Source organism: Caretta caretta, chromosome 10, assembly GCF_965140235.1.
Source record: "Caretta caretta isolate rCarCar2 chromosome 10, rCarCar1.hap1, whole genome shotgun sequence".
Lineage (NCBI taxonomy): Eukaryota > Metazoa > Chordata > Testudines > Cheloniidae > Caretta > Caretta caretta.
Genome location: NC_134215.1, coordinates 19,854,139 through 19,876,141, shown reverse-complemented (window position 1 = coordinate 19,876,141; position 22,003 = coordinate 19,854,139). Strand labels below are relative to the sequence as shown.

The window sequence follows — 22,003 nt, the reverse complement described above, 5'->3', positions numbered from 1 at the left end:
AGCATGTATTAATGCGTAGAAGAGCTCAGCTTGTCTTCTGAATGTGCTTGTTGAATCTGCTCCATTTAGGTTTGCCAGGTGTCCGGTTTTTGACTAGAACATCCAGTCAGTACCACTCAGAGTCAGTGCCACTGACTGAGCTGTTAAGTCTGGTTGGCAGGGCTGGCAGCCTCCTCACCTGGCTTTTCGCGCCTCCCAGAAGTGGTGATGTGTCCTTCTGGTTCCCAGGCAGAGGAATGGCCTGTGGATTTCTGCACGCTGCCCCTGCCCTGTGTGCCAGCTCTGCAGCTCCCCTTGACTGGGAACCGCAGCCAGTGGGAGCTGCGGGAGTGGCGCCTGTGGGCAGAGGCAGCACACACTGCGCAGAGCCACGTGGCCATCCCTAGGCCTAGGAGCAGAGGGACAAGTCGCCGCTTCCAGGGAGGCCCCCCCCCCCCCCCCCCGAGTCAAGTGCTACCCAGAGCCCACATCCCAACTCCTTGCCCCAGCCCTGAGCCCCCTCCCACACCCTGAACCCCATCCCATGCCCCAACCGTATGCCTCAGCCCTGAGCCATCTCCCACACCCTGAACCCCTCAGCTTCATCTCCCAGCCTAGAGCCCCTTCCTGTACCCCAAGTCCCTCATCCCCAGCCCCGTCCCAGAGCCCGCACTCCAACCCCCTGCACCAGCTCAGAGCCCCCTCCTGCATCTTGAACCCCTCATTTCTGGCTCCACCACAGAGCCCGCACCCGCAGCCGGAGCCCTCACCCCCCTCCTCTGCCCCAGCCCACTGAAAATGAATGAATGAGTGAGTGAGGGTGGGGGAGAGCGAGTGACAGAAGGAGTGGGGATGGAGTGAGCAGGGTGTGGGGCCTCAGAGAAGGGGCAGGACCTTGAAGGGGTGGGGCAGGGGCGTGGCAAGGGTGCTCACTTTTGTGCGATTAGAAAGTTGGCAACCCTAGCTCCACTGGACCTTTTGTAGGCACTGGCGTTCTGGGGGAGGTATGATCCTCTGGCTAACGCGCTGAGCCGAGACTGTGAAGATTGGTCTTCTGTCCCTGTCACAGTATGATTTTGGGCACGTCACTTAATCTCTTTCTCAATTCCCATTCTCTCATGCTGGGAGAGCTGTGGGGCAAAGTAAAGATTGTGCGGTTCTCACCTACCACTGTGTCAAGTGCCACAGAGAAGCCTTTACAATAGAAGAAATGTGATTAACTTGCACACTGTATAGAATTAAAGAAATAATACTTTAAGTTTAAGCAGCTAGAAGTACTCTTATTTAAAGGATAGCTGATACAGACTTCAATGTATGAGCAGACTTCAAAGAGAAGGATTAATCTGTCTTTTTCTTTTGTAGTCTCAATAAAATTTAATACTTTGCAATTTGAACAGGTATTTCCTGTAAGTTGCTGGTTCTAGCCTTTGTCAGCTCACCTAGGCAGTTTTTTTTCTTTTTTGAAGGCTTTGTACATGTAAACGTGCTTGACAAGTATGCCCTTGCTTTTGTTGGAAAGTCTTTTCCCACTGGTGTGTTGGGTATCTTGTTTTGGAAAGAAATCCAGTATTTTTAGTATGCTGCACTGATTTGCCATCACTGCATGTAATTCTTCTTAATTACTATGACCCAGATGCACATGGGGCACCTTTGTGGTGTTTGCTAGTGCAATGTATTATCATAGTGTTTGATCACTATTTGTCCTTTAGTTTTGGGCAAATCTCTTTATCTCTGCTTTAATTTTTCCCTATCCGTAAAATGGAGGTATTGCTCTCTCTACCTAGTTCACATGGACTAATGTAAATTAACAGGGCCATATAAACGAGAAGTCTTCATTTCTAAAGTCAAATTACTGTGTATCTCTATCTGTAGTCACGTAGGCAGACTGTATAGGTCTATGGAAACTAACAAAAAGGAGTCACCACTATATAAATAAGTGTCCTAAACTCCCGAGGCCTTAGTACTTGTCTGCCACCTCCAAAGCTCAGTTTGGCTGCCTGTCCTCCCATGTTGTCTTAATGCTGTCTCAGCCTTACACAGCTTTCCGTCCACCCTCCCATAGTTTCTTTCCAATTTACCTGTTTCCTGCTCCTCTGTTGGTGCAGTAATTGGGCTACCCATTAGTCTAACCTCTTCACCTGTTCCTTCCACCCAGCTTGACTTAGAATAGCATAAATGTCTCATGCTTTCATCTCAACATATTTATGAAGGGCTCCAGCATTAACTCTGAATTTTTCTTTATAAGCCTGCAACTAATTTTGGAAGGTTGGGGGCGGGGCAGCTGTTTTAGTAAACTTTCATAGCAAGTAATCATTTTATTTTTTTTAAATCCCACTCTTTTTACCATTCTCTTCTTGCTTCCATTAATATACAGCTGCAAAGAAAGGAGAAGGTTTGTCTGAGTCTTATTTTATAGCCTTTAACTGTTTCATCACCTTCTTCCCCCTTTCTCCCTCTCCCTCCCCCCCCCCCAATCCTGAACACAGATCCAAAGACAGGAGAAGACAAGGAAGGTTTGTGTTGGTTTGCTCAGGTGCTTTTCTGCATGTAGATAGTGGAAATAGTTGACTGTGCTATAAAAGATGTGCATGGTTTTGGAAAAGTCAGTGCATAAGTTTAAACTCGAAATATTCATTACAATACCCCCTTCCAGATGTTAATGGCCCCTCTTAGTCCATTTCACAATAAGGAAGATTGGTATGTTTCTAGATCTGGTGAGAGTAAACACTGTAAAAAGTCTTAAACTTTTACTATTAGGTTTTTAAGTTTATTTCAGTGCAGCCTAATCTTTTGGCAGGGTGGGAAAATAAATATGAAAGATGGAAATCCTTATTGAATATCCCATTGACAGGGTGAGATGGGTCTTGTCTCTTAAACATCAAACCTGTCAGGAAGAGAGAAATTGAGGGCCCAATCTTGCAAATGCTTATGCATGTGAGTAATCACATGGAATTAAACGAGACCACTAACATGCATGAGAGTTTGCAGGATTGGTGCGTTAATGATTCCTTCATTTCCTTTCTCTAATGCCTGTTCAGTGTTCTAACTATATGACCTTATGATTTGAAAAGGAATTCTTCAGTGGTGACTAAGACATGAAATAAGGATAGTTGTTCGTGAGTTTGCATCCTCACTGGTATGGTGCCAGATTAATTATACTTCTGAGAGCTTTCCTTGTTTCTCAAATACTGTATTCAACATGCGCAGAAATATTTATTGTGTACAAAATTAAATCTGACTTTGAAGAGCTGTTTGGGAGCTGTGGGCTTTTTTAAAGTGGAATAAGGGTTGCCATTAAATTCAGTGTTTGCAATTGAAAGGAATTTTGAATGCTTGAAGTTCTCCAAAAAAAATACTGTCTGGGTAAAACCCAAAAACTTAAATATATTTTCTCACTTTTAAAAACTTCATTTGTAAATTTCTTAGTTTTAATACTGTAAAGTTTTCGTTTATGCTGTTTTATTCACTGTTTGCACTTCACTCATGATGGACAGTGAAACAGCACCAATCAGTTTAGCTTTCTGACTTTCTGGCGTTAGCACGATGTGTCAGTGTTTCATTTGCAAACGCAGTAGAGAATGCCATAAGTCAAACAGCTGCGATTCAGTGGAGTTAGCTGTTTGTTGTTCAGAAAAATAGTTCATGGAAACAGTTAACATTTTCATTTTTAACAAAACAAACATTTTTAGGTCTAAATAATTGTCTCCCTGTTAAATGCTTTTTTTCCCTAATAGGTACAAACTGACTATTTTTGGCTGTATTCAGCCTCTTTAAGAATGTGTGTGTGCAGAATTCCTTCTGGGTTAAACACTGAACAGCCCTGCATACATGGAAACATTATTGCCCAGACTAAGAGAAGGTACTTCTTTAAGGGAAAAAAGTTGTTTGATTTGTGTGTGGAAAATGGTAAAATATAAATGTCAGGAGCTAATAGCCACACTAGACACTGTTTCATAGAGTTTCATTAAAGAATCCCAAAGAAAGCTTTGAAATTAATTCTTGTTTTTTATCTTTACTGTTTCACAAGCTACATAAACTTCAAATTTTGAGTTGGTTTTCTAAGAGTTTCGGGTTAACTTGCCTAAATGCAATACTGCCTCTTCTTAATAGAATGGATATATATAGATGTATTAAGGGGGAACTTAACATCTATTTTTTGCTTAATGTTAGATTTATAGAAATGCCTTTCTAGTTACTCAGCCTCAGTAGCATGTACTTGATTAATCCTGTTGGAAAATTTGTTGCCTGCTGTGTAGTGTGTGTGGTGTTTTAGGGTGCTGAAGGAAAGCTAGCATTCTCCAAGTTATTCTGAACGTATCTTCTACCTCTGCACTAAAAATCCAGAAAAAGCTTTTGTGTTATTTCTGGCTTGCTCTAAAATAGTAACTTTTTGCCTTTTTATGAATAGTCAAAGCACGAATTCTTGAAGAGTAGAAAAAGCTTAGAGCATCCTCTGAATTAGCCCTAGCATGTACTGTACTATGAAGTTGATGTGTGCTTTAGTGTCAAACACTTCTCTTAACTCTATTTCAAACTATTAAAATTAGTGTGCATTGAGTAGGGAAAGGAGCATAATATTCTGTTGTCTTTGCATTTGCTCATAAGATTAAGATTCAAGCTAGTGCTAAAAAGTATGATTGTTAAAACCTATTAGAAGTAATTATCATATTGAGTATTAATTGCTTAATTGTGTTCTCCCCTTTTGGGTGCAATTTTGGTGTGAAATATTTGACTGGGTTTTGACTATGACTTCTCTAGCTGTGGCCAACTTTGTTCATTTTTGCTTTTCCTACAGATGCAAACAGCCCAACTGTGAAAGAAGGAAAGCATATGGAAAATGGTGTTCTCGCAAATGAAGCAACAGGAAAACCGATACGTAGGTGTGTAGTTGTTTCAAAGTAGAGTAGGTCAAAGTGCACTAGGGAACTGTTAGTGCGCGGCACACTAGTATGTTGTACATTTACAGCCCAGTGTTCTGTGCACTTTCTCTTCACCTAGACAAGCCCTTAGTCTTTTACTTCTGCTTTATGCTGGACAGTTTGCAGCCTACTCTTACTGTGCAAAGTACAGTATTTCTGCTCTTCATGAGAATGAGTTTCCTTAAATGATTAAAAATCTTAAATGTCTTTTGACCTGAGCAAAGACTTGGAAAATAGTCTCTCTCCTTCATGCTTCCCAAAGAGAACATCTAAGGTTGTTTTGTCGTTCCGTAGTGTAAGCCTTGCGCTAAGGAAGTTCACGTGCCAGCAAAAATTGAATATCCCATGAAAATCTGAGCCTGTTCCATGCATGGATTTGCATTTTGTAGGGAAGCTTCAATTCAGGATACCCACAAGTCATTCCATTTCTCCTTTAAACATCATAGAGATGAATATGCCCATTTCTGGAAGTAGTTTGACTGCAAATTTTGAAGACTGATGAGTAATGTATTCAATGTATTTAATTTTCCAGTCCTGCTGATGATGGGAATACTCTTGAATCCGTGCATCTGCACAATACAATGGAAGGATACAGAAAGGCTGATTATTTTAAACCAAGGAATCTTTCTTGCTTGAGTTTGATTGCTCAAGCAAGAACCCCTCTCTGGCTTGTTAGTCCATCATTTTGTACTTATTCTGAAGCATTTGTCTTCAGGTGGTAAGGAAGTGCAATCAGGTAGAGAAGAGTGGGTTATTGCTGAACACTCTCTCATGCATTCTCCTGCTAGGGAGGTTTCTGTCTGGCTCAGCGAAGCACAGAGTAAGATTGTATCCAGACTTGTAGATCTAGGTCATTGAAATCCATTTGCCAAGTAAACAACTGGTCCCTGTTATGATGGCTTGTTTAAAAATGTTTTTTCAGACAACTCAGTAACTCATCAACTTACAGTGGAGAAACAGGGAAGTCTTTGAACCAGACTAGTACAACAGAGCTTCAGAAGGCACCAGCAGAAAAGAATGCTTGGAGACTTACGGAGGCTGACACAGCAAAGACTGGGAGGGTGAGATTTAATTATTTCTTTTCATTTCCAAATTTAGTTGATCAAAAATCCCTATGATTTAGGAGACAATAGCATTCAAACATACGTGCTGGAACTAGTGGTGCTTGGGGTGCGGCAGCACCCCCTGGCTTGAAGTGGTTTCCATTATATACAGCAGGGGTCTCAAACATGCTGACCATGGGCCGCATACGGCCCGTGGGATTCTTCCCTGCGGCCCACCAAGCTCCCTGCACCGCCCCCCAGTCCCCTCCCCAGCGTGCCGCGTCCCCAGCCTCCCTCCAGGCCAGGGGTGGGCAAACTACGGCCCCGGGCCAGATCTGGCCCCACAGGGCTTTGGATTTGCCAACCCCGTGATGCTGAGGGCCCCGCGCCACTCCGGGAAGCGGCAGGCACTAATTCCCTGTGACCGGGGGGGGGGGGGGGAGGGAGCAGAGAACTCCATGAGCTGTTCTTGCCTGTGGTTACCTCCCCTGAAGCTCCCATTGGCCAGGAACGGGGAACTGTGGCCAATGGGAGCTTCAGGGGAGGTATCCACAGGCAAGAACAGCTCACTGAGTTCTCTGCTCTCCCCCTTCCCCCTGGGGCTGCAGGGACAGGGTGCCTGCCGCTTCCTGGAGTGGAGCGGCACGGGGCCAGGTGTAAGCGGTGCTGGGCCAGAATCCGAACCCCTCCTGCACCCCGGACCCCAACCCCCTGCCCTGAGCCCCTTGCCACACTCCGAGCCCCTGCCACACACTGCACTCCCTCCTGCACCCCAAGCCTCTGCCCTGAGCCCCCTGCTGCACCCGGCAGGCAGGGGCGGGGATGGAGTGGGGGTGATGCGGCCCTTGGGCCAATGTACGAGTCTTCATGTGGCCCTCCTGGTGATTGGAATTTGAGACCCCTGATATACAGGGTTTACAGTTTGGTTCAGTGCCTCACAGCACTCCCACTATACAGATTGTTGCAGCATCTCTGCAAAGAGCAAGTAACTAGTTTTGGGAAGGAGGGTGAACACACTTTTTTAGTTGACTTCGTTGTAACTTCATTGATTGTTTCTATGCTATTAAACCTGTGTCCCAGGTTTGTTTGAAGGCCCAGAAAGGGCAGAGAGGGAGGAAATGAGAGCTTCACTTAAACTGGTGTGGCTGGCACCATTACCTGGCAAGCTGGAAAAAATGAGGTGAAAATTTCAGCTGCTAATTATAACTCTATTGCGGTCACTTCTTGGAAAGAGGCTACAAGGTTGTGACCAGCTCTGTGACCCGAGCCACACTCTAGAGGGATTGGAACTGACAACTGGATGAAAACCAAGTTTCCACTGTCAGATCGAAGTGCTGAATCCCAGCACATGGAGGGTTTTTGTAAGAGATCTGTAAGCTAGTGCTTTAAGGGGAAAATACTTCTCTGCTACAGCATAGATGACAACTATTTCACTTGAATATTTCTCTAAATGTAGCTTATAAAAAGTCCAAACCATACATATTGGGAAGTAACCTTGGGCTCAGTTTTTCCTTTGGTTGTGGTACCCCCATCTGCCTATGGTTGGATCCTCCGGTTAAAAGGTGGGAGGATTTTATGGCTAAAGCCCAGAAACTGAAATTCTATTCCTGGCTCTGCCATAGATCTCCTGTATGAGCTTGTGGAAGTCGCTTAATCTTTGTTGCTTTCTCCATGTGTGTTAAGGCAGCAGTGCCTACCAACATCCCAGGGCAGTTGTGGGTCACTGAGCTAACCTTTGAAAGGCATTCTGTTAGAATGTGCACTGGTGCTGCCAGGCATTATCTTTCTGGGACAGGACTCGTAGGTATTTTGTGGCCCCCCATAAAGATGTAAACTGTGTAACCTGTATGTTGACTTCACCATCTTGTAGGTGGTGTTTACATATATGGGTGTTTTAGGCCTTACACTTCCTGTGTAAAGTGACCTTTATTTTTTTCCTCTTGCATCTTTAGGTAAAGGCGACAGTGTACTGGGAATATATGAAAGCCATTGGACTCTTTGTCTCTTTTCTGAGCATCTTCCTTTTTATGTGTAACCATATAGCCGCCCTGGCTTCCAACTACTGGCTAAGTTTATGGACAGACGATCCCATTATTAATGGGACTCAGCAGCACACGCACGTCCGGCTAGGAGTGTATGGAGCACTGGGAATGTCTCAAGGTTTGCCTGGAATTATCTGTTAAGCTATTTTAAAACTAACTGACTGGTTCAAAATATTAAGCCAAATGTTAAAAAGATCAGTGACTTGGTGTGTCCAGCACTGCACAAAGGCTTCCTCAGGAGTCTTTCGCTGCCATGAATTTTATTTTGCTTTTTATGGGAAGGTTTAACTAATGGCAATAAACTATTCAGTTAGTGAATTTGGTTTTCTTTTAATGTAAGAAACAAAGCTAGAATGCATATGGTTGTGGGATCTGGAACCTTTGGCCTCTGGGTGCCTGGTTCAAATCCATCCCAGGTCTGTGATGACTGAAAGTTACCGCCATCCGATGGCTCTTTGACCTGTATGAAATGAATTGAGTCTGTCCAGTTCCCAGTGGTCAGGAGCTGCCACACCTTTTGATCTTCTTTGGCAGCCTTACTGATAGTTCTAGAGCAGCAGCTAAGGATTGCCAGAGCCATGTGGACTACTAAACTATCCTCTCACTGCTACATGAGTCCTGCCACCTCAGGATTCAGACACGCTGACAGAGTATCCAAGAGAAGCTTGCACAATTGCTGCCTGTTAAGTCTGTTCTGTGCATAAATAGGCTTTGTCTGACCTGAAATTAAGCACACGATATCCCACTTATCTTCAGAATTGCCGCATCCAGTCTTGCAACAAGAAATAAACAGCTTTTTAAAGTGGAGCAGAGTGTAAGCAGGCCACATGTGCAAATACTCTGAAAACACATGTTGAAAGGCAAACACTTGCTTCAGATGAGCTTACCTTTTTCACTGAAGAGTCTTTCACTGCTCAGTCCAACTAGTTCAGATCACCATCTGCCTTCTTCAGTGAGGATTGATTGATTTGAATTTGTGTTGACTAAATTTTACTATGGTTTAGATTTCATTGATTACAAACAAAGAATAAACATAATTAGGAAAAACGTTTCTGCTCAGGGAGGGGAAAAAAAGTTGTCAACTTGGTTTTCTTTTTCAGGTATTGCTGTGTTTGGCTACTCAACGGCTGTGTCAATAGGGGGGATATTTGCCTCACGACACCTACACATTGGCCTGCTTCACAGTGTCCTTAGGTCTCCAATGAGTTTTTTTGAACGAACACCCAGTGGGAACTTAGTGAACCGGTTCTCTAAAGAGATGGACACTATAGACTCTGTGATTCCTCAGATAATTAAAATGTTCATGGGCTCACTGTTTAACGTCATCGGGGCCTGCATCATCATTCTCTTGGCCACACCAATAGCTGCCATCATCATTCCGCCGCTGGGACTTGTCTACTTCTTTGTGCAGGTAGGGAACGTCGGCCATTGAGCTCTCTCGTCAGCGTGTCTCTCTCCTCTCCTTTTGTTACTTAGGTTTTAGATTTTAATGTGTGTTGAGTCCATGTTTGACTGACCATTTTCGGATACTATCTGAAGTGCACAGTGCATGGCAGGCCCGTCAGCTTGCTGGATTTCCAGTAGCTGAGCATTCTCTACTTGTCCTGTCTGAATAGGACACTGGAAAGAAACTCCTATAATTCAAGCAATGAGTGTGTGCTTTGGAGAGGCACAGCTGTAGAAAGTGCAGGTATAGTCAGAAAAGTGAGCCTAAAACAGGGAGAAGATAGGATTGACAGCAGCCTTTTTTACTCTCCAGTCTTGCTCCCTGTGTTTGTCTTTCCTGCTTACTTTAGTGGCAAACCCCCCCCCAACCCCCCCCCCCCCCCAAAATCACTTCATTGCTTTACTCTGGTGATCCCTGCAGAGCCAATACAGCCATGGGAAAGGGAATTGGCTTCTCTTTTGGCTCCTGTATCAGTGGATTTGTTCGCCAAGTTCCAGTTGTGGGATCCTTTTTTTCCTGGTGGTGGTGCCTGAGACAAACAGAACTTGGCTTGACTCTCAGATCCCAGACTGAGCTTGCAGGACTGGCATTTGAGGGGAAAATAAATCTTCCTGGTGTGAGAAAATGTGATCTTGGGCCATTTGGAGATCACAAACACGGGCCCCCACAATACTATTTTTACCATGCTTCTTAAAAGCGCAGTCGGACTAGATAATCATATGGTCTCTTCTGGTTTTAAAATCCATGAATCAGTGCATTTTCATAGAAGCAAATTGGATTTCTCTAAGTGATGTGTAGTACTCTTATCCAGAGTAATAAGGGTGAGAGTTGGCTGCCTTGACTCCCTGTAGTTGAAGTCGTGTCCAGGCTGTGCTGCACCTTTGAACTTAGTGTTCTACTCAACTTGATTTCCAGAGATTTTATGTGGCCACCTCTCGCCAGCTGAAACGTCTTGAATCCGTCAGCCGCTCTCCAGTGTATTCTCACTTTAACGAGACTCTCCTGGGTGTCAGTGTCATTCGAGCCTTTGAGGAGCAGACGCGTTTCAAACAGCAGAGTGACTTAAAAGTGGATGAAAATCAGAAAGCGTACTTTCCCAGCATTGTTGCAAACAGGTAGATGGGCGTGAGTGTTGGGTCAGCACATAGACAGCAGCGGCATAGCGAGGGTGCAGTTGTGCAGTCCTCGCTCCATTACTCAGGTACAACCCATTGATTTCAGAGGAAGTTTTGCTCCTCCCTTCACTTTCTCTGCACATTGTTCATTTAGCTGAACTGTGGCTGTGTTGGGTACCTGAGACCCCACATTTTCAAGGTTAAAACAGGAATTTCTGCCCCTAAGAGTTAGTTTCATGTGCTTCTGTGCCCCATGCTTCTGGAAATGATCAGATAGCTCCAAATGTGTCAGTTCCCATGTCACTGGCAAAGAAGGGGATGAGTAGATGTAAATGCCTCAGTGTAACCATATATTTTAAAAAAAAATACGAATTTAAGCATGTTCACCCTGAATTTTTGTTTGTTTAATCAGATATTTCTGGAAAATGCAATCACTTGTCTGTGTCTTGCAGGTGGCTGGCTGTCCGGCTGGAATGTGTGGGGAACTGTATAGTCCTCTTTGCGGCGCTGTTTGCAGTGATTGCTCGCAACAGCCTCAGCCCTGGATTAGTTGGACTGTCAGTGTCCTATTCATTGCAGGTAATATACTTCAGGAAATCTTTCTGCACTTTTAAGACCACATCCACCCGGTATCAGGATATAAATCTGTAATGGAATTAGAGTTGAGAAATGATTTGTTGTCTATAGTCATAAATAGGCTTTGTCAGTACGAACTGAATCGCCATATACTTCATGAAACTAAACAAGTCCTGGAGAGAGAACTGATTTGTGGAGCATGTGATGGGGAAAATGTTTACAGATGAGATTTGAAAAGAGATTTAGAGCCCAGGTGGGATGGGGCTTTCTTATGTGGGAGGGGCTGAAAGGAGAAACCTTTTGAAATAATGAAACAAAATTGTGATGTGAGACACTGACTCCAGCAGGACAAATGAGGAGCTGGTTTCGGGGTCACACTAATGGCCAAGTTCTGCTCTATACTTATACAGCTCCCATTGCACATGTGTATCTGAGGGTAAAACTTGGTCCTACTTGTATTTCATAAATGGGTGCGTTGTTCTCATCCCATCCAGGTAAAGCCAAGAGCTGTGTTGTGCGTTTCAAATGAGCAGATGGCACTTCGGGTTTTCATCTCAGTATTGCATGCTAAATGTTCTTTTCTATGCTGATGTCCATTTGTATTGTAAATGCTCCATTTAGGAATTTTCTGCAGGTTACAACATACTTAAACTGGCTGGTTCGCATGTCATCTGAGATGGAAACTAACATTGTCGCTGTGGAAAGAGTCAAAGAATACTCTGAAATGGAGAAAGAGGTACATTGTGGCTAGTAGGTTGTATAATTACGTCTAAAGATCTTCCCTGCTATTAACCAATGCTTCAGGCTTGCATTGTACTGTCATTGCCTTTCTAATGGGACAGAAGGGGGACTTTCTTTCAAATCAGTCAACCTGCCTCCTAACTGGCTAGACGACAGTATTGGTTTCTGAACAGAAGAATTTACTCTAAGATGTTTCAGCTAGTGGGCTGAATTTGCTGCATTCATGGAATCTCAGCCCTTACTGATATGGGAATCCAGAGATACTTGTACTTGGAATTTGCTTTTTAAGAGCTAGTTGTTTTCTTCATCCTTAATGCTGAGAGTGCCCCCTAGTGGCAGAATGTTAACTTTGCAGGTATTTTTCTTCACTTCTAGCATTTGTTTCCTCTATCACGATATGCACTTAATTTGTAGGAAGCCTTTGTCATCTGTCTAGTCCATACTAAATTAACAAATGGAGCTATGCAAAATTCATTTTCAGTCTGATGATGACTCATGTAAACTTCTTTTGGTCATGTGTGTTTCTCCTCTTAACCTTCTTTCCCCACGTTATTTATTTTGGGCAATGTGTTCATAGGAAGCCCAAACCCTCAAATCAAAACCCAGCCCAGTGTGAGTTATGTCTGGGGGGGGGTACAAACCAGAGAGTTCCTCCTCCCTCCTTTCCACTTGTGGTTCCTCCAAACTAAAAACTTTTGGAAAATTTCCTGATTTTAAGAATGTTTGTTTTTAATTGGCTCTAGTAATGAACCCACTGGGATCTCTGCTTTAATATAACTGCTGATTAGGGTGAAAACCCTGCTCTGTTTACACACCTACTGAAGTCTGAGTCAGAACTCATTCCTTACCACCATGCAAAGTGTTCAGTTTCCTCTGTCTCAGGCAAGCTTCTTCTAGTTCTAAACCTGGCTCTCTGGGTTGGCACAACAGTGTGTAACTGTTGCATGACCATTTTTTAGAGTGGTAGCTGTGTTAGTCTGTATCAGCAGAAAGAATGAGGAGTACTTGGCTTTAGCCCACGAAAGTTTATGCTCAAATAAATTTTAGTCTCTAAGGTGCCCCAAATACTCCTCATTCTTTCTGTTGCATGACCAGTTTGTCATAATATTTGCTGTCTGCTGTTCTCACATCAGCAATTGTAGAGAGACTTATCCCGGGAGGTGAGGCTTGTTTTAGTCAAGACACATTTTTCATAGCTTTAGAGTCGAATCTTGCCCTTGATTATACCTTGTAACCTCATTGTCTTCGATGCAGCCGAATTTGCCCCTTTGATTTTCCAGACAGCCCTTTTTGAAAATGAGACTTCTGCCTCTTCTTCCTTATTCAACCCCTGGTGGAGCTATTTCTTCGTTTGCTCAGTCAGATGGGTCAAAAGGGTAATAGATCTATTAATGATCTAGCTGAATGGGTGGGCAATTGTTCTTTCAGGCTCCATGGTGTACTGAGCAAACTGCTCCACCAAACAACTGGCCTCATGAAGGCAAAGTGGAGTTCAGAGGCTATGGCTTACGTTACCGGGAGGACTTGGATTTAGTTCTGAAAAACATAAATGTTACTATAAACGGAGGAGAGAAGGTAAGTAACATGGCTCGCTGTTTATACCCACACTGTGTTTTATAAGCTATCATATATATATATAGCACTTCAGCTGACAATGGGATTTGAGCCCTGAGACTTTCAGCACTAAAAGGATGAGGTTCTACCATTGGAGCTAAAAGAATGAGTCCTTCAGTGGCTGGTCTTTATAAGACAATAAGAGCCCACTACAGCTGCCAGCTAAAGTGGGACAAGACCCCTGTTGTGGGTTGCACATGCTCACTGTTTTCCTGGGCGTGTGCTCTTCTGGTATAGAAATACAAAGGACTGTACTGGAGAACGTGACCTTAACCAGTTGTCCTTTTTATTCAACACAAGCAAAATGAAATGGCCAATTGATGAAGTTTAAATTGCACTTCTAAAAACCTAAGTCATGTGTCATGTACCACATTTTACTGACTTGTGCATCCTTTTTTTATGTAGGTTAGTATGTATTTTATTTAAAAATAAATAAAAGGCAGTTTATATTAGTATGCAAGCACAAATCCAAAAAAAGGCACAAGCTTATGTAACTTCCTAATCAGACATGCAATTGTGTATTATGTTAATGAGCACAATTGTAGCCTGAATTCAGGTGGAAAAACAAGATCAAAACCTATAGCTCCACAACTGTAACTACAAAACACATACAAAAGAAAGGAACAGGTGTGATCTGAACTTTGTCAGCACTTCCTACTTCACATTTTCACCACAATTCCATTTTCCTGTCCAGAAAAGTCCCAAAGCTTTTCTAGGTGCACTGAAATTTCGATGTGCTGTTTGAAGGATATTTTCATTTTCTGTATATATGCACCATCAGTTGCTTGTGCCAACTTAGTTCTCCATTTTCTTAACATAGTTGCTTTGTACTGGGTAAATGTATGGATTACATCTGAAATTGTGTCCACTTCAGGAGATTCTCGGTGACACTTTGACTTTATCCTTTCCCGCAGAATTATTAAATGATAACTTCTTTCTGTGTGCCTTCTAATAGGTGGGAATAGTTGGAAGAACAGGTGCTGGAAAATCCTCCCTTACTCTGGGTTTATTTCGAATCAAAGAATCAGCAGAGGGAGAGATTATTATTGATGGAGTTAATGTGGCAAAAATAGGGCTCCATGACCTGCGGTTCAAGATCACCATTATTCCCCAGGTAGGTGCAAAGTTCCTGCCAATACCATAATTGATTTCTTAAGGCTATTGAGGCTTTAATCAACTGGATGCATATTTTATTAATACCTTATTAGTGTCTGATTCAGCACCCAGTGGAGTTGATGGGACTCCTTCCATTGACTTCAGTTGACTTTGGATCAGACTTTTGTGCTGGCTTAGGCATGTTTCCTTTTCTTTATGTAACAAGTCAAACTTGGATCTGAATTGGTTTGCTGGCATGGAGGCAGGATCCAGGGCGTTCTGAAATTATGAACTCAGTTAACGCCTTGTAATAGATTTTCAATAGTCACATAGGACCTGATGCTGTGAATTGCTCAGCATGAGTGTGGAGGTCTGACCAGGTAGTGCAGCTGGCATGATGTGGGCCTTAGTAGGTTTAGAACCCTCTAGCTCTTCTGGACCAATAGAGGACATATATAGACTGCATATTACAAGGTGGAGACTTCTCACTAGAATTACACTAGGACACAATAAATTTCACTCTGTTTTGACAATAACTTGGCAGATCAAGTCTGGTCTCCACGGTTCACTTCTGTTTAGGAACAGTAAGAAACAACATTAATCATATGGAGCTATGCCACAGGACACTCTAGTTTTGAGGGTTCAGGCTCATGTTATTGTTTTGGGCTTGATGTCTGCTTATCAAATTGCCACATGACTGAGTCAGTTCCGCATCCTGGGCTTGGTGGTCAAATGTCTTTGAATTCAGTTTTTAAAACTATTATGTTAATAAATTATTTGCTTTTAGTGTACACGCTTTTCTGCCTATTTATAGTAATGCAAGAAGGAACTGGATTTAAATAATTGCAAAAGGTTTTCTGCAATTCATCTGTCTAGGATCTGGGTAATAAGTTTGAGGTCGGGGATTATATTGCTTTTGCCCTTTTTTGATCATTCCATATTAGATTTCAGCTTTGCTATCACTAATTGCCATAAGAGGAAATGGAATAAGTAGATTGTAGACACCATGCATTTACTGATGCAGCCAGTTTGGACTTTGAATCTTGTGGGAGTGTATTTTGAAGTTTGTTTTTCACGTGCCATTTTATTTGAAAAAAATGTTTTGGCATTTAAATTGAAGCTGTTTCTATATATTCTTTGGTATTGCAACTAGTCTGAGGATCTTTCTGCAGATTCATTTTCCAAGAAAGAAACGAGTCACTTTATTTAAAAACAATTGAACTCAAAAGATCTTTTGTTATAATTAATTATATTCCTTGGGTTGCTTACCAAATACACCATTTCCTTTGCCATTTAAATGAAATCTCTTGAACATTTGCCATATTTCTTTGTATGTAGAAGTGTTGAGTGCATGTTATTTTCTGACTAGGATCCAGTATTATTTTCTGGCTCTCTGCGTATGAATCTTGACCCTTTTGACAAATACTCTGACGAAGAAATTTGGACATCTTTGGAATTGGCTCACTTGAAAAATTTTGTTTCATCTCTTCCTGATAAACTTAATCATGAGTGTTCTGAAGGTGGAGAGAATCTAAGGTACAATAAAACTTTTCAGTGAAAATTTTCTGTTAAAGCTAAAACTTTTGACAGCATATGAGAAACATATGCTTGTATGTTCCTCCCACTTTATTTCAGACAGCAGGTTCAATTTTACTACTTGTGACGTGATTGGTGCAGTACAAACATGAGATCACTGACCCATGGACCTTAAAATACATCTCAGACATCAAAACAGACCTAAAAATATAAATATTGTAGTTTTTATTCACTGCATAAGACTGGATTATCTTGTGTTGGGGAAACAGAGAAATTTTAATGTGAAATTGCCAAAGAGACAATTAGGTGTTTTTTAAAAAAAATATTTTAAGCTTTAAGCCACGTAAGTGAAAGTACATACTTAAGAAATAGTAAGCTAAATATATTAATATTAATATTAAATATATAAATATATTAAATTGGCTTGGGCAATTTTGGGAAATTTTTGGTTAACTTCAGGCTGCTGTAGTGCTTATAATTTGGAGAGAAAATTGTACCTAACGAATGCAGGTTTCATACTGCAGCTGTAATATAACTGCAGTACTAATCTTAAATACATTTAATCTACTGATTGTAAATTGGCTACCAAACCAGTTCAAATTCAAAACTATGGAGAACTTTGCCACAGTCTGCACTGTTTAAATACTATAGTCTGGTGTACTTACGCATTACAAATGGTTTCCATGTACCTTTTTAAAAACAAAAGTTCTTCAGAAATTAAAGAATTAGGAAGCTGTAGTAAGACACCCTCTGTTTATAGAGAAGAAATAACAGAACTTGAAGTTAATTCCATATCTAAAGCTTGCTAGACTCTCGGCATCTAAAATTCACAGAAGATTGTGCAGGTAACAAAGTTAGGATGTGAAACAAAATACAAGTTTCTTCTTACAGTTAACTTTTTTGTGTTTTTTACAAAGTGTCGGACAGCGTCAGCTGGTGTGCCTCGCTCGGGCTCTACTTCGGAAGTCCAAAATCTTGGTTTTAGATGAAGCCACTGCTGCTGTTGATCTTGAAACTGATGACCTTATACAGTCAACAATAAGGACTCAATTCGAAGACTGCACTGTTTTAACTATAGCACATCGTCTAAACACTATTATGGACTATGAAAGGTAAAGTGATGCAACTTTTGCAAAGGGAGAATGGTCTTTAGTGTCCGTATCTTACATGAATAGGAATCGATGTTAACCAAAAATGGACACCAATCAACTTTTAAAAATATTTTTTCCTTACGTTTGTTAGATCTGTTATCAGCTGAAATTTGTGAGTTTGTGTGTGTCTGTATTGCTAGTGTAAGCATGCTGAGGGTCAAGTTCTGTCCTGGGTTATGGTTGTGCAACTCCATTGTCCACAGCATGCTTGCACAGATGTGGCTGAGGGCAGCACTTGTTCTTACAATTGAAACGTAGATTTATAATGTTCCCTCTTTTTCTCTGAGTGGGGGGTAGGAATCAAAACTTGATAAGCCCCTGACTCAGGTGTTCTACTCTTCCACTTTTTCTGTGACCCCTGTAATTGGACTGGGAAGCCACACTATGGATGGGACAAAGCAGGAGAAGTGGGCATTATATCCCCACCAAACTTGCAGTTGTTCACCACCTCTATTAACACTCACTCGGTACTAATTCAGGCATTCCAGCCATTCATGCAGTGGAAGCCCCCCCACATTTGGTCGATGCTCCCTCTTGGGGGTACTAGCAGTATTTTTCTCCCAGCTCTCAGCAAGTTGGGGGTAGCATTTCGATTCTGAACGCTGGGTTTCCTGACTTCTTAGAGCTTGCTTTCACAGCCTTAATGTTACAGTAACACTGTTGCTTTGCTTAGGCAGTCTAAGCACAGAGTAAATCGGTGTATCTGCGGTAGGATTAGTGAGGTTGGGGACAAATTTCACCTTTTGTGAAAGCTCTTGTGAATAACCATGGGAAAATAACTCAGGCTGAGATGCTATGCTAAGATGGCTAAAATTCCAAATAAGTCAGTATTTTGACCATTTTCTCTTTTCTTGTTTTAGAGTTATAGTCCTTGATAAAGGTGAAATTGTGGAGTGTGATTCCCCAGCCAATCTACTTCAGAAGAAAGGCATTTTCTATAGTATGGCCAAAGATTCGGGTTTGGTATAATACAAGAACTTAGCTTGTATGTGTGGGGGAAAAGGGGTGGAAATTGACTGACTATACACATTGAGAGGATTTTGAGAATTCTGACTTCCTTTGTTCTGCTACTCAAACCAAACGCTTTCACCTCAGACCCGGAAAAATCTAAGTTTAGCATGAAGAAGATAAAAGTAACAAAAATGCAAGTCTTTTTTCTTAAGGATTTATTTTGCAAGGAGTAGAAGTTCTGAATGTACTGTGCTAAAGACCCAACTTAGACCTGTTTGATAGATTTGAGGCAAAAGATTAAACTGCAGTCCAAAAAATGTATGTTAGGATTTTTCTTGCTTTCAGAAGACATTCTTTTGAGTTGCTTATGTTCTGAAGGTCCTTTTTGTTTGAAAAATTGTTGTAAAATACTACCTATTTGTTCAGTTGAGATTTACCATTTTAGGAACCATCTGGTGTGGGATGCATTCAGGACATTTTATGGAATAGCAATATGGCTCAATGTTTTTATTCCTTATGAAATACTGTCATGTATCCGGTCTTGTCTTGGCACTTATTGTATGTGGTCATTGCTTTTATGCATCACGTTAAAGTTTTCATATGTGTTCATACTTTATAGCAGCAAGTTTGCAGAAATATGTCCATCTCATTGATGTGAAAAAGCACAATCATCGTCAGAAGTCACTATAACATCAAACTCTTGCTTGAATGCAAAAATGAATGTATTTCAATATTAAGTACCCAATTCTGTACTCTCTGTTCACTCAATGATTCTTTCTTATGCAAAAAGTACCAGTGGGGGCAGGTTTACTCTTATGAGTAAGGATTTACCTGAGTGAAGGCTTCAGAGTCAGTTATATTATAATTTGGTTGTAGTATTACTGGTCATTGCATTTCACTGTCTCATTTAATACAGAAGCCGTGCCACATCCAGGACTGTTAGCCCTATGGAAACGGAGAAACCTTCTCTAGAGGCTGCTGCTGCTAATAACTGTTGTGCAAAATGCTCTTACTGTTCCAAAAAATATACATATTTTTACTAATCAAAATGCGTGGGTTCCAGAGTAGCTTGACAGAGCTTAATTCACAATAGAGTCTAGCTCCAACTTAAGTGTGTTCTGTTTTTTTTGTTTTTTACTTAGTAGGAAAAAGAAAAGTTCCATACAGTCTTATTTTATAGAAAGATTGCTGAATTACTGTAGTTTGAGTTCAGATGGATCCAAATATCTACCACTCTGGAAATGTGGACTGTTGGAAGTTATGTTGCCGACCTTAAAACTAGACAAGTGTCTTCCCTTAGAATAAAAGCTATTTATTTTTTTGTAATTTATGATTCTTTAAAATTGAGTATGCTGAAAATTTCTTTGGTATTTTTTGTAACGACTATAATGGAAATAGGAATATTTGCAAAGAACTTGGAGTAAATTTTCTTTGGTTGAAAATGATTGTCCCGATTTTTATACTCCTTTTGTAATTTTTTAATGACAAAAGTGTTTGCACCATTATTGACAAAGGGCTTAAGGCCTGGAGAGCTGTGGGTGCATCGGAGATTGATGATCATGCCTTGAAAACTAAGCCTCTAAAATATCATCACCAGTTAAAGAATTAATAGATGAGAATAATCAGCCTTGTTCTGAGGCCTGTTTTGAGGGGAATGTGGGGAAGTGTGTGCTTTGGATGAGCAGATCATAGTACTCCAATTACATGGTAACTCTGTTACCATGGCAGTACTACAATGTGAAATAAGCAGAGAGCGCTTCTCAGAGGTGGCACGTAAAAAAGATTGGCTCCCCAATGTGGGTGCTTTGCAGTGCCCAAGATGTCCAATTGATGATTGCTGCTCTTTTCAGGTGGCGCTTTCACTGCATAGCTGTTCCATTAAAATAACATTTGCAAATAAAGGTGGTTCTTCTGGTTACCAAGGGCTGACTTTTAGACTAAGGGATGTGGTCATTGATCACCAGGGGTAGTTTCCAAGGCCTTTCCTGGATTTTTACCAGACCTCCCTGCTCTATAGCCCGGGAGCTGTTCTCCTGCGTGGTCTCTTGGTGAATTACGCTCTGAACACGCTGGGCCAGACATGAGTGGTGTTGCCACCCCATATGCCAGGTCACTACAAAACTCGCTCAAATTTGGCCCGGCTTGCCCATCTGTCATGAGGAGGAATGGCTGGGCCAAACCTGAGTAGAGCCTACATCTCAACAGTACCTAATGATGTCACACACTTTAAGACTTAGTTACCTATTGGTGTGTCTCGCACACATCTGATGTTAATTATGACTAGAAAGGAGTGTCATAAATGTTGAATCATGCAGCACTGCTTAAAAATAACTACATCCCATGACATGTCTAACTTTCTCGATTCCCTTTTTTGGGTTTGATGAATGTTTTTTTGTGTTGCTCATGCAAGCATGGCCTGGGTGAAAGATACATTTTCCCACTTCACCGCCTCTTTCTTTTGATGGTGGTTGGTAAGCGGGCACAGTCCTGGCATAAGGGGGTGAATTAGAACAGTACTGTTTGTACTGTTTGTTCTGTTCCCTTGATTCCGAACACCCACTGCTAACTTTTGTTCCTGTGTAACGCATACCGTGTTTGGTCTCCTCCTGTGGGGCTGTTGCCTTGTAAAAGTCTCATCACATCTCAACTCTGTTCTCTCTTGGCAGCATATAAATTTCACTACAGCCACTTCTGTTTGTTGCTTGGAACCTGTGCCAAGACCTGTTTGCTCCATGGAGGAAGAGACAATCCTATATGTGCTACTAAAAAGGCCCAACCTTGTTGTAAAGCCATTAATGCTAACTTCTTTGGAGGGGGGAAGGTTCTCCATTTCTAGGGGGGATTTTTCCAATTGGTGTGCATTTTGATGGGGCTGGGAGCTCCGAATAACCCCCCTTTCTCTGCGGAGCAGAGGGAACCATGTTTTGAGGCAGACGAGTCACCATATCAAGAGAAGTGCAGGATCTAGAGGATGAGTTGCCACGTGAACCAGGAGTGTCTGTCAGTACTGTGCAGTGATAAGACAAACCAAAAACTGAATAAAACAAAAGTTAATATCTTAGAAGTTGGGATCCAAACCTACAAGAAAAACTCAATAAAAAGACCAGTAGATGTTTCTGCACTGGCTGCTCCAAGAGTGAGACAACCCACGCAGAAGTAACGTTTACAGTATAACCTTTTGTTTTGAATTTGCTTCTCCCAAATTCACCGCACCTGTGGAGTGTAGTAATAATTATTAATAAAAAATATCCAGCTCCATGCTGCCCTGTCAAACCCCTTTTCATCTTGCTGCTTAACTCCTTGACTTCTCACACACACAACTGCAGCAGAACATGGTGGCATCTTCTGCAGAGCTGGGATTGCGACACAACATGTGTGGGGCAGCCCTTGACGCATCTTGTTCTATGTACCATTCATGAATTCTGCTGCATTCAAGTATCCTCCTTAGCTTACACACTCTCATTATAGCATGTTAGTTGCTCTTATCTGTGTTCCACAACCTCAAAGCAATATTACACACCATAACCTATAAAGTCCTATCATCATATTGCTTGCACCCTGGGTGCAAACTACTGTTTGTTCACTGCTTTAACAGCTGAGATCAAATGGGGGTGCTCCTGATTTGAAAGTGGGAGCAGGAGTCTTATCCTCTGGAACTGGCTTCGCGTGCAGCTCCAAGGAGCTTGCATCAGTTCTTTGGGGCACATTTAAGATATTTGCTAGAAGGGATTGACGGGGTAATGTGCCAGGTGGGAGGCTTTCAGGTTGTGTTCTAAACATCGCTTGTTGGCGTG

At 41.9% G+C, this 22,003-nt stretch overlaps 1 protein-coding gene across 3 annotated transcripts in view; it reads left to right on the top strand.

The window, feature by feature from the left end:
* The window catches only part of ABCC1 (ATP binding cassette subfamily C member 1 (ABCC1 blood group)), a 104,827-nt gene extending 85,173 nt beyond the window's left edge, over positions 1 to 19,654 (top strand). The window contains exons 20-32 of one of the 3 annotated variants that reach the window (XM_048865655.2): positions 2,354 to 2,371; positions 4,775 to 4,859; positions 5,821 to 5,959; positions 7,894 to 8,101; positions 9,084 to 9,394; positions 10,346 to 10,545; positions 10,998 to 11,124; positions 11,756 to 11,857; positions 13,291 to 13,437; positions 14,432 to 14,590; positions 15,941 to 16,107; positions 17,025 to 17,219; positions 18,119 to 19,654. In XM_048865655.2, the coding sequence (XP_048721612.2) occupies positions 2,354 to 2,371; positions 4,775 to 4,859; positions 5,821 to 5,959; positions 7,894 to 8,101; positions 9,084 to 9,394; positions 10,346 to 10,545; positions 10,998 to 11,124; positions 11,756 to 11,857; positions 13,291 to 13,437; positions 14,432 to 14,590; positions 15,941 to 16,107; positions 17,025 to 17,219; positions 18,119 to 18,227 (1,967 nt within the window). In that variant the 3' untranslated portion in view covers positions 18,228 to 19,654. Of the gene's footprint in view, positions 1 to 2,353; positions 2,372 to 3,449; positions 3,839 to 4,774; positions 4,860 to 5,820; positions 5,960 to 7,893; positions 8,102 to 9,083; positions 9,395 to 10,345; positions 10,546 to 10,997; positions 11,125 to 11,755; positions 11,858 to 13,290; positions 13,438 to 14,431; positions 14,591 to 15,940; positions 16,108 to 17,024; positions 17,220 to 18,118 lie in introns of those variants that run through there. The other 2 variants (XM_048865658.2, XM_048865656.2) reach the window with 2 other exon arrangements.
* Positions 19,655 to 22,003: the final 2,349 nt, after the last annotated feature.